The sequence below is a fragment of the Chiloscyllium plagiosum genome, unplaced genomic scaffold (assembly GCF_037043375.1).
Source record: "Chiloscyllium plagiosum isolate Xiang-an unplaced genomic scaffold, Cpla_swu_hap1 HiC_scaffold_20, whole genome shotgun sequence".
NCBI lineage: Eukaryota > Metazoa > Chordata > Chondrichthyes > Orectolobiformes > Hemiscylliidae > Chiloscyllium > Chiloscyllium plagiosum.
In genome coordinates, this window is record NW_028270158.1 from 43,521,806 (window position 1) to 43,534,931 (window position 13,126).

Consider the following 13,126-nt stretch of genomic DNA (forward strand, 5'->3'; position numbering starts at 1 on the left):
GTTATTCTGTTTGGAGACACAAACTGGAATGAAGTGAAATCACCAGTCTTCGATCTACAACATAAAACAGTACAGCACAGGAACAAGCCCATGATGCCATTCTAAACACAAGCATTCACCCGTTTCCTCCCCCCCCCCCCCCCCCCCCCCCCCCCCCCCGCAAATGGTCTGTATCCCTCTACTCCATGCTTGTTCATATCCCTATAGAAATGCCTCTTAAATTTTGCTAATCAAATCTGCTTCTACCACCTCTCTAGGCAATGTATTCCAAACACTTAGCACCCTCTTAAAAAAAGAACTTGCTTCATATATCTCCATTAAACTTTGCCCCCTCTCACCTTAAACCTATGTCCCCTAGTATTTGATATTTTCACGCTAGGAAAAAAGACTGATTATCCACTCCATCCTGAACCTCACTTTTCCACATTCTGTCAGGTCACCCTCAGCTTATGGTGATCTAGTGAAAAAAAATCTAAAATTAAAAATAAAAGTGCCACTTCTATAATACAGGAAGTTTATTTTAAAGAATCATTGTTCAATTAAAAGGAAATAACCCCAAAATTGAGCTCTAGTTCATTCTGTTATATCCTTTTTGTCCTCTCCCAACATCACAATGCAGCTAATGTGAAGGTTTCAGTCAGCTAGCTATTGGATTTTCATCATTGTTATTCCCATTTGGGCTGTTTGCATAATTTTCACAGATTATAACATGGACAATTATTCCATTGTGGTTATGAGCTCTTGTCCTGTTGAAGGACAGTTGCAGTTTATAGTTTTTTTAACCTAGAGTTGAGTAAGGGTATTCAATTTCACTAATGTATGGAACTAATGGATGTAGGTTTGCTCGCTGAGTTGAAAGGTTCATTTCCAGAAGTTTCATCACCATACATAACATCTTCAGTGGGCCTCTGGGTGAAGCACTGCTACTGATTCCCGCTTTCTATTTATATATTTAGGTTGGTCTAGTGAAAAAAAAATGATTTCCACTACTATTTCCAGTAGTGATGTCATTTCCTGCAATGTCATTTCTGGTTCTTTTTCTCAGTGGGTGGTAGGTGGGGTCTGACTCGATGTGTTTGTTTAGAGAGTTCTGGTTGGAATGCCATGCTTCAAGGTCGGTAACAAACACTACATTTGACAAACAGGCAGAAAACTAGCCACCAGGATACATGAACATCAATGAGCCACAAAAAGGCATGACCCTCTCTCATTAGTATTCTTACATACAGATAAGGACACCACTTCGACTGGGGCAACATATCCATCCTAAGACAAGCCAAACAGAGACATGCACAAGAATTCCTAGAAGCATGGCATTCCAACTGGAACTCTATCAACAAACACATCAAGTTAGACCCCATCTACCATCCCCTGAGAAAAATAATAGGAAATGATATCACCAACCCAAAGAAACCCAAACATATAAATAGAAAGCAAGAATCATCAGCAGTGCTTCGCGCAGAGACTCGCTGAAGATGTTACCTGATAGGGTGATGAAACGTCTGGAAATGAACCTTCCATCTCAGTGAGTAAACCTACAACCTGAGCTACAAATCTCAAAACTCTGTATGGAACTAATCTTCCTTAGTATGAGCAAACTGTTAGTAATATTTCTACCGGGAAGAACAAGACCCCAGGAACACAATTATGGTGCGTGAAAATATGAAATATTACTGTCTCAACACCTATCTTTCATTTGCAAACTTTTTTCTTGTAACAGAAAATGATTAAGAGTCATCGAGACTTGAAACTTTAGCTTGCTCTGTCTCCACGGATGCTGCCTGAACCACTCATTTCCAGCATTTTTTATTTATTTTTATTTAGCACTTTGAGTGTGGAGTGCTATTTACCTTGGTAACTTAATTTTTCTCTTTTTCTGCTGCCTTTTTACTTGGGTGCCTACCTTAAACTAGGGTTTTTTTGGGTCACTGCCAGGGTCTCTGCTTGTTCAAAAATAAAAGGGTAATGGACAGATCTTATGGGACTGCACCCTTTAAGTTGTTAATTTAAACATAATTTAATCATGGTCAAATGCTCAATTTCTGATGAGGTTTAAAACTACAATTTGTGGTCCTACTTGTTTCACAGATTACAATGTGTCATCTGCCCTTTGGAATGTTCAATTAGATTTATCCACCCTTCACTTTCTCACCTCACTCACTTCAAACAATTCAATTTGCTCCACGTGACATCATACGGTGGAAGGTGCTAGATGTTACCAAGGCAATAATACTGACAATTCATTCATGGTCCTGGATCTTGCTCCTGAATGAGCCCTTGCAGTATGGCTACACAACCAGTATCTACTCATGTTTCTGAATGCGCACAGCATTTGAGAAAGAACAGATCAAGAGAGTTTAAATAGAAATGAGTAGTTATGATCTGGCTGCAGGATGGAATGGATTGGACTTGAAGGGTCTCGGACAAAGAACAAAGAAAATTTACAGCCCAGGAACAGGCCCTTCGGCCCTCCAAGCCTGAGCCGATCCAAATCTATTGTCTAAACCTGTTGCCCAATTCCTAAGCATCTGTATCCCTTTGCTCCCTACCTACTCATGCATCTGTCCAGACGCATCTTAAAAAAATCTATCATGCCTGCCTCCATCACCTCTGCTGGCAGTGTGTTCCAGACACCTTTTAGGAATTAGGAAATGGTGAGGGGGTGTTAATTAATAATGTTAATAACACCATTGAAAAAGATGAGAAGTTCAGGAAACTATGACAGGGAAAAAGTTTGGGTACAAAGCAAATGATAAAAGATAATTGAGTGGCATACAGCCTCCCTAACATTACCCATGCAAGTGTGTGAATTATAATGGAATAAATAATGAGACCTTGTCAAGAATGGCAAAGTGATAATTTTAGGATATTTTAATCTATATACTGAGTGGAAATATCAGTGGGCAAAAGTAACCTTAATGAGAATTTCACAGAATATTTTCAGGACATTTCTTAGAACAGAATGTTCTGGAGCCAACCAGACAGTAGGCTATACTAAACCTGGCATTGTGAAAGGAGATAGGTTTAATTGATGATCTCCATGAAGGAGCCCCTAGATAGCAGAGACAATGATGTGACTGAATTTTTACAACAAATGAGGGAGAAAGAGGAGTGCATTCGAGAGTTATTATAAATTTAAAGAGGGACAAATAAAAGGGAAGGAAAAGCACAACTGTCTAAAATGAATTGGCAAATTAAGTTAAAGCACAGATCAACAGAGGTTTAATGGCAGACATTTAAGGGGCTGTTTCAAAATATAAAGATATGAGCATGAAAAATTTCAAGGGACAGACCTGCCATACATGACAAACTAGAAATATTAAAAGATAGTGTCAAACTTTTGTGCAAAGACAGGTGACAGGTCAGAAGATGAATATAGAACAAAAATAAGCAAAGATTGACCAAAAATTTTTTAAAAACAGGAAAAATGAGAATACCAGAGACATCTAGCCAGAAATATAAAAATTGACAAAAGTTTCCATTAATATTTTTTAAAAGCAAGTTAACAAAGTGAGCATTGGACTTAGAAAGAGAATTAATGATGGAAAGGAAATGGCAGATTAATTGAACAGATATTTTGCAACATGTTGAAATATCTCAAAAGTGGGACATTCATTGTTAAACTCTCAAAATCATTATTTGAAAATATATTAATAGTAAAAAATAATCAGAGGCAGAGAACAAAGAAAAACTACCCCTTTATTATATACCGTAAGATAAATAAATACATCCTAAAATATTTTATTCCCATAAATCTTTTGCACCTTAAGCATTTAAAGATTTACTTCCACGTATTTAATATATATGAATCATATGCTTGTATCTTTAACTATCAAATTTAAAATCATTTAATAACATTAAAAATTAAAATTAAACTGTAATTAAAACATTTCACTAAATATTTAATAAGGACACATTATTCAGTCTTTGGTTCCCTGTGGAACTATTGTCTCAATCAGCTCCCAGCTTCTTGTTCAAACCAGCAGTACACCAAATAGAACTCCTGCATTTAACCCCCATTTTATCATGCAGTTTGTCAAGTACTCATTAAATTTTCAGGCTCCCTATTATTTTCTGAGTACATTGAATAACACTGGCATCTGAGTTATTCATGGACTGTTTATTTTGAGAGAGATTATTTTAGTACGTCAGATTTTTTTTTAAAACAGTGTGAAGGTCCCCATTCTACCAGTCACTGTATGGGGGAACCCAATCAAATTATTTTGCCCAGTATGTTGACAAAGTACTTACCATAAACTCTATCTCCTCTTCCCTACAGAGACTTGACTTGTTGTCCATGACCTGAATGGATGTTATTGTCCCAAGACTTTTTCTGAAGTAATAACTCTGTGGCTGTCACATTGAGAGATCTCTAACCCACATTCTCCGAGGCTACTGAACAGTCTGTTTTGTATATCAATCCTCTCCAATTTCCTCTTGATCTTGACTAAACTGTTGCTAGATCCAGCTAAGGATGTGAAGTGTTAACTCCTTGACCTTTTGCCTTGCTTGATGGTAGCGTGAAAGACTGCCAGAAGAAAACTACAAAAATCCTCCGCTCCTCAGATATTGAAGTGAAGGGATCCTCGAAGAAAAAGGATATTCTGGATAGAGCAACCAGAGTGTCAGAAATAAATTGTTTTCATGCTCCTTTTTAAATGTCTTCACATCCTCAGCCCCCTCTGTGTAATCTCCTCCAGACCCGCAGTCTTCTGGAATCTATTGCATTTACAATTTTGACATTTCTCTCACTCCAGCATTGGTGCTTTTGCCTTCAGTTATTTTGGTGCTAAGCTCCATAATTCCCTGTAAACATCTCTACTGCTCTTTCCTGCTTTAGGCGGTGCTTAAAGCTTAACTCTTGATCAACTGTCATAATTATATCTCCTTCATGTGACTCAAGAGTTAAATTTTCTTTTATAATGCTCCTGTGAAGCACCTTGATTTATTTACATTTTATCATGTTAAAAGGTGACACTATATCAAGACATTATCAACACATTTTATCTGTTGTAATTAATTTGTATTGCTCTTCCTTCAGTGTTTCAGGTTAAAATCCTGAAATCAACCCCCAAACGGTATTTGGATTATAAATCACAGAATCTCTATAGTGTAGAAACAGGCCCTTCGGCCCACCAAGTCCACAATGACCCACTGATGAGTGTTAAGAAGATGTGGATTCACTGTACCTTTAAGAAAGTTGAAAGTTAGTAGAACTACCTGACAGCACCTAGTGTTCTGAACAAGATATAATGTGAACATTTGGTCCAGCAGCTAGTGTAACTCGTTGCTTGGAGATAAAAACAAATTTGAAATAGGCCAACCAATTTAAATTATACCCCCCCAAAAAAACAAACTCCCATCAAGTTTAAATTTAGTATATTGACAATATTAAAAGCCGATGACACAATCTGATGCTTTGGGGGTCTCAGACCAGGAAAAATTGAACAGTTGGGAGAGAACTGCCAAAAGACCAACAGAAGTAGGCTGCTAGTCAGAGCTCTCTTAAAAGGTACCTTTCTCAATCAGAGACCTGTGAAACAGAAATCCCTAAGAAGAAGAAAAGAAGACAGAGGAAGATATAAAGAGATCTGGCTAGTTTTGAAATTTGAATTTTTGGTAAATCTCATCAGGAGTTTTATCGGACTAGTATTGTAGAAGGGTTGGAGATAGGTTGGAGGAAGGAGTTATAAATAGTTGTTAGTTAATTATTGTCTGTTCTACTTTAAGAAATAAAGTTGTCAATTTTTACTTTAAATAGTTCTTGGCCTCTCTAATTACCGCATGGGATAAATCTTCGGTGTTGCTGGTTTAAAATTAACAGAGGGGTTTACCCAGTGTTGTAACAAGAGCAACCCACCCAGACCCATTCTCCTATTTCTCTACATTTACTCCTAATTAATGCACCTAATCTACACATCCTTGAACACTATGGACAATTTAGAATGGCCAATTCACCTAACTTACACATCTTTGGACTGCGGGAGGAAATGGAGCACCTGGGGGAAACCTGTGCAGACACAGGGAGAATGTGCAAACTCCACACAGTCACCTGAGGCTGGAATCGAACCCAGGTCCTTGGCATGGTGAGGCAGCAGTGCTAACCACTGAGGCACTGTGTACTTATACCAAATGGACTGCAGTGGTCCAAGAAAGCAGCTGCGAGGGGCAATAAGTGTGGACCCAACTAGCAATGCCCACAATAAAAAAGAAACTAATCTCAGCTGCAAAGGAATTTTTAAAAGGATTATCTACCAACTCAACAGGTGTACATGTGCACATGGGATATAAATGTAGCTTCTCCATTTACTCTGAAAACATCAAATGCTAGAGATCACAGCAGGTCAGACAGCATCTATGGAGAGCAAGCAAGTTAACTTTTTGAATCTGGATGACTGTTCAGAGTTGAAGGGAAGTGTGGATGGAACAGCATTTATGATATAGTTTGGGGTGAATGGTATGGAGATAGTAGGTGTCAGGTGCTGGTGGAGAAAAGATGTTTATAATTCAGATTATTCTCACATTCCGATCACTTAATGTGAACTATCAACATCTTTTTTTCACCAGCATCCTACATGTTACCCCCACCTCCATCCCTCCCAAAAACTAAACCGGTGGTTTGGATTAGAGAGCAGGAAACTTAAGTTTAGAAGTAGAGTTAGCATAAACAACAGAAATAGCAGCGCTGATTTAATAAATTACTTCTCAGTGAAGACTTCACAAATCTGAGCCAGGGTTAGGAGAGTCTTCACAATTTGTCCTGGGACCCATTGATCTGAAGAGGTCAGTCTTCCCACCAAATCTCTCCTCCTGGGCTCCTGCTGGAAGGTGTGCATATTTAATAAAAGACAACACAGATTCTATTCCATAAAACTTCATGGATCATACAGCACAGAAACAGGCCATTCTGCCCAACTGATTCAATACAGCAGTTATGGTCCACACAAGACTCCCACACACCTAAAAAAAAACGTTATCTTCTCAATCTTTCCTCATGTATGTATCTAGTTTCAATTAAGTCAGCAGGGATGGAGAAGGATATTAAACTCAGTTTATTCATGAGTTTGTCCACAGGCTGTGCTCTGAGAAACATAATCACTTAATAATTAGGGTACATACTTCTGATGGCACCTACCTTGCTTAGGTGTGCCATTAGTCAGTAGTTAAATGTTTAATTTAAATTGAATGTCAAAACTTCAAGATGTGCAATGGCCCTGCAATTTTGGCACAAATATCAGAACTATTTGCCACTTTACCCCTACTTTTTACTGCATGATTACAGTTAGCACCCAACATCAAAAGATGTTTAACCCTTCACACTAACCTTTGTCATGGAGAATTAAGGCAAAGGGATAATGTTTACACAATACAAATAAAAATATTTCACATATATATTTACTTAAAATCTACTACTTTTGTGTCCAAGGAAAATAAACCAATCTCAATATTCAAAAAGTACTGATTTCATCTTTCAATTTTACCAATAAATACAGACGTGTCAAGGTTGACAGGGTATGCTTCATCAATGAAGCCTGAGGTTACATGTCCCACAATAGTATCTATTGCTGATTCATTACTCATTGATATGAAATGCAAACCATGACATCTTGATTTGCGATTCGTTCACATGGTCAGTGGCTCTCACACGCTCAATAATATTGTATTAAACCATCTAGAGCTTGAAACCAAAAGAGAAAATGCTGGAAAATCGCAGCAGGTCTGGCACCATCTGTTTAACTGTTTTCTCTTTTGGCTTCAGATTCCAGCATCCACAGTAATTTGCTTTCATCTAGAGCTTGAAATTCATTTGCATTATTCAAAATACTCACGTAGAAATATAGTCTGACACAATGTAAAAATTGTAAAATCTGAAAATATATTTATCTTTTCATGGAAGGACAGGTACAGAAAATCTGTCATTTAAAAATCACAAAGAAATAACATTTCCTATTTAATGACTCAAAAAGAATTTTACTACCTGACAACTTGTAGTTAAACAGGAGCAAAGTAAATTCCAGTTCCACAGTCACCAAGCTCACCAATTGGAGGATATGATTGTTTAACTGTCTATGTCCTTTTAAATACTACTCTGCTCTCGCTTCCTACTGTGAAAGTTGAGAACTGTAATATAAATTAAGCAATGGATGGCTACAATCACACAACAGAAAAATTGTGAATGCTAATAGCTTGGCAATTTGGTTGAGTGAGACAAATTGGGACAGTGTCAGGTTCAATTCCTGGGCCCGTGTGAGGTAACTGATTTATACTAAGAGAAGCAATTAGGGACCAATAATTGTCCTGAGAGCTCAGACAATGGCTAGGTTAGGGAAAAGGGGCTCCAGTGGTAATGAATAACAACAGTTCTTACCTGCCTTCCCATTGGAGCCAAATAATCTGCCACCTTTAATCAAGATCATTTGGCAAAGGTACTATGAGACAACTGGTACCCAGTGACAAGCATCCGCCATCAGAGGAGAAATGAACAAATAAAAACCATGTTTCAATCAGAAAGTAAAATGTGGCTTCAAGAGAAAGAGGCAGCAGCAAAATCTCATCGGAAGCTGATATTGGTCACAACCATTCAAATGATGGATCATGTAATGGTGACCACAAGACCATTCTCTCTCTCTCTCACACACATATATATATATCAACACACTAAGTGCACATGAAAACTCACATTTCACATTGAGTTGAATGATGGGAAGGCTGAAGGAGGAGGGCTTGATTTTTGGAGTGATGTTTTCTTAGACACTCATTCTGGATAATTCTACAGCTGTGGATTCAGAGAAATACCAACTGACACTTCAATCAAGTCACGTTTCTTTATAATTGCACAGCAGAGTGTATTCACAGTGCATTTTTCACCACATACGTCGTAAACCGAACACAAATGTGGTGGCTAAAGGGTTTGGTATTGCAGGAATGAGTCCATGTCTGTGTACAAGTGCAGCAATGTACAATGGCAGTTATGAAGAAATGATTCTACAATTCCAGCCAAAAGAATTGGAACAGTACTGGAGTTTGGAACTACAATTACCTGGTTTGACAAGCCACCTGCCAAGTAAGTGGATTCTTTGGATCCACTGAAAATGAATGTAGCAAAAATAAGCAGGAGGAAGAAGCAGAAAATAGGCAGCATTTCAGAGAACAAGAAATTGCCGAACTCTGAGAAAGCAATATGGGAGAGTGGTGGGGGTGGGGTAGCCCTAAGAACAAGCACAATGGGCTAAATGGCTTCCTACTGTGTTGAATCGTATATCTCACTTCACTTTTGTACATAAAAAGGTGTAACACTAGTGAGAGCTGGATTTCAGATCCATTGTTCAGAGGACATTGCCCAAATCTAACCTTGTCCAACAAATACAATCCTTTTTCAAAGCTGACACATAGAACGCCAGTAGAATTGAAATGAGCACTGGAACAACCCAAGAGTATTTTGGTATTTAAGTATAGTTCTGAGCGATTTTGCTATTCGAAGTCTGCAAGACATTTTCAGTGCCCAAATAAATGGTGAAGCCGGAGTGTACTCTGTTTATACAAACTGAAGTGATAGCTTCTCCTCAGCATCACCAGTCCTGCCTTGCCTTAAATCCCACAGACTCGATTTAATTTCTTCCCAACAAAGAAATCCAGGCTGAAAACATCCCTTAGACTTAGAATTTACAGTACTATAGCAACGTTCAGACAAACTGGTTTATGCTAGTATTTAGGCTTCACATGAGTCATATTTGGACGATGTCAGCATAATAACATCTTGATGCTGTTTGCGATGCCATTTCGGAGTACAGCGCTGGAATCTTACTGCAACATCCCAAGGTATTTCTGACTTTGCAAGTGAACTAGGATATTGGCAGGATGACACTATATGTTAAATGAGCAAACATACAGAGATTGCTTAAGGGTCTTGTAGCACAGTAGTAGTGCCTGTACCTCTGAGCCAGAATGTCCGGGTTTAAGTCCCACCAGCACCAGACATGTGTCATAGCATCTACAAAATGTATATATCTACCAGACTACTCACCATATCTCAAGAAAAGGTCACTTTTAATAAAATGTCAGAGCAGTTTTTAATGGAGGCAGAGACTCTGACTGACAGATGCTGCTCTGTAAAAACAAAATTTGAAAGGTTGCTTTTCCCATGTTCAGGCTAAGGCACATTGGTGGCACAACAGAGGGCTTGACATGGAAGTTGCTGAGTGTGTGTAAAAATAAGGATCAGTCTCAGAAGTGATTGGCCATTTAGGACAGATGAGGATAAATTTCTTCATTCAAAGAGCTAAGCTACAATTCTTAAGAATTCTGTAGCCTACAGGATGCTCAGTTGATGACTATATTTTAAGACTGAGATTGAGAAGAGGTTTGAGCTGGAGAAAGAAAGCAAACATAGCTATGAGGTAAAGTATCACACATAATCACTAAATAGTTCAGAAGGCTTAAGTGACTGAATGATCTACTCTAGCTCCTGATTCTTACATACTGTAAACAAGCATGTGAAATAGCAGTATGTCACATTCACCAGCATTTGTTTCCCTCATTTTACAAAGCTCAAACATCATTTCGCAAAGTTTGGACATTCCAGAGCTGATGAGTTAATGACCACTTTGCCCCTTCAAAGGGGCAGGAAGATGGGGAGAAGATGATAGATAAAAGTGAGTTGAATCCCTGAAGTTCTCTCTGTGCATCATCTTTGACTATTTGGTTACACTTTTACATACTATAGTTAAACATGGGGTACTGCTTTTAAGAAAACTTAAATAAAAAGGAACTCTTGACACTAACTCTCACTACAGTATGATCCAGTTACAGTGAACCTCAAAGTTGATCAGGCAGGCCTGTGACCAATAATAAGAACATAGGAAAGGTCATCCGTACAAGTGACATAATAACAAAACTAATAACTGAGTGATTTTGAAGCAAAGGTAGGTGGACGAGGTTGAGATGCAGATCAGGAATATTCTGACTGAGTTCTGGAACAGGCCAGAGGCAATGAATGGCCGCCTCCTGTTCCAAACAATGTCCCTCAGAACATGAATTACATTTGAGAATTACAACAAGGAAATATGAAATGTGGAAAAGAAATACCGATATGAATGGGATTCAGGAAAGGCCACTGATTAATACTGAAAACAAATAATTAAACAAACAGTTGCATTGTCAGGACATTTCAAGGCAGATAATACTCAAATTAGTTTTTTGAAATGTTGTTACTCTTAAGCAGTAGTATGCTGCAGGCATTTAAACAGTTTGTGCATAACTTTCCTGATGATTGAGTTTGTCTTATAATCTTTGCCTACTTCTCCAGAGATAAGTTTCACACAAAGAATATGAAAATCAAAATTATAAAAGAGATTTTGGTGCCACTTCAGAAATGGTTTGGTTATGGATATATAGGTATCTTTTGTACACAGACATATGCACCCATCAAACCAAAACACAGGCCTTCACAGAATCCAGATTTCCATTACTGAGCAAAAACCTGCAGAAACAACAGAAGGTTATGACCTCTGCATCAACAATGTCAAAAAGTATGATAAAACAACTTGGTGTATTTTTTTTCCTCAAAATGAAAAAATACATCAAAACACCTGAATTGCAAATTCCAGGTATAAGAATATTGAGAAAAACAGTTGTCAGATCGCAGCAACGTACCCTTGCTTTCATTTGCCCAAAAGCTTTTAGATAATTTCCTAGAACAAAGGGATTTTACTTTACCGTCAAAAACATGTTCAGAATCTCACACTAAAATAGGTCACCAGAAAAACGTGCCACTGGCAGTATAACCCTGGGCTCTATTGGTAGATTTCGCTGGTAGACCAGAGGGGAAATATGCCCTTAAAAAAACAGGACGTGTTCACCAAATATTGAAAAGGGCAAAGTGCAAAGCTAACACACTGACATTAGCTGCCAAATGGGGAGTGAGTACAGATACCTTTTCACAGCGCATCTGGTCAGGTGTCTCTTCAAGCAGATTTTCTTACCATCAAAGATAAGAAAGCCTATTCCTACATGTCTTGTCAAAATACTTGGGCACCCGAAGCTGTTTATTCAGTTCTTCCACCATTAAAGCTAATGGCTTCTCTCCCTACATCCCTACCCAAATCCCAAAGATTGCTTTGAATAAAATCCGACAGGATGGCAGATAAGTGCACGTTCCCCTATCTTTGCTCAGCTCCACCTTTTGGACACTGTCCCCTTCATGCTGATCCGCTGTCTCCTGTTGTTATTTCTGCCTGGCAAGTGCTTTATAGATGCCGAGTCCCAAGAATGCAATGATGGTGGCTCCAAATGTAATACGTAGCCAGAAGGACGTGATGCTGAGTTCTGCCTCATTCAGATCACTGCAAGAGGGAATCAGAAAAAGAGAGGAAGAGGGATCAGTTAAGAGAACAGGGAGAGAGCTATTGGCCATAGCTGTGGCTATGTAAAGGGACCAAAGTTATCCCATCTATGAATGTGCAAACAGTGGAAACACTGTAAAGCGCATAAACAGACCCTTTGGTCCAACCCGTCCATGCTGACCACATATCCCAACCCAATCTAGTCCCGCCTGCCAGCATCTGGCCCACATCCCGCCAAACCCTTCCTATTCATAAACCCATCCAGGTGCCTTTTGCAATTGTACCAGCCTCCAGCATTTCCTCTGGCAGCTCATTCCATACATGCACCACCTGACGTGAAAACCATCAATGCAAATGCAAATTTCCTGGGGCTGAATTCAACAGACTTTATTCGGACGATGAGATGTTGCTCAACCCATGGCTCAGTGCTGGCATCACCATACCAATGTTGACAGACATCTGACTGTGTGCACCTTTCAGATCCCAGTGACGGATGAACACATTTAAATTCCAAAGTGACACTGCAAATGTGAGGCTTGAAAAAAAAACAAGAAAAGAAAGAGATTGTGCTCAAATTGACAGTTTCTTTCAAGTCAATGGGTTAGGGATGACCAGGATCAAGTTAAGGCCAAATCGAGATTGGATTATCTTTTTGTCAGAGAACAGTCAATCTCTGAAACAGGCTGAGTGTGAAATCACCTCCAGGGAGAGCTGGAGCTGTTTCTGGTGGTGGAGATGTCCTCATACTGTTTTAAATTAGGCCAGAATGCTTCAATTCATCATCT

The 13,126-nt window shown here is 38.7% G+C and overlaps 1 protein-coding gene across 2 annotated transcripts in view; it reads right to left on the minus strand.

Moving 5' to 3' along the window:
* Positions 1-179: 179 nt before the first annotated feature.
* Positions 180-13,126, minus strand: part of LOC122560619 (mitochondrial Rho GTPase 2) — a 55,596-nt gene continuing 42,649 nt past the window's right edge. For both annotated transcript variants that reach the window (XM_043711436.2, XM_043711435.2), the window contains exon 19: positions 180-12,341. In XM_043711436.2, the coding sequence (XP_043567371.2) occupies positions 12,224-12,341 (118 nt within the window). In that variant the 3' untranslated portion in view covers positions 180-12,223. The remainder of the gene's footprint in view (positions 12,342-13,126) is intronic.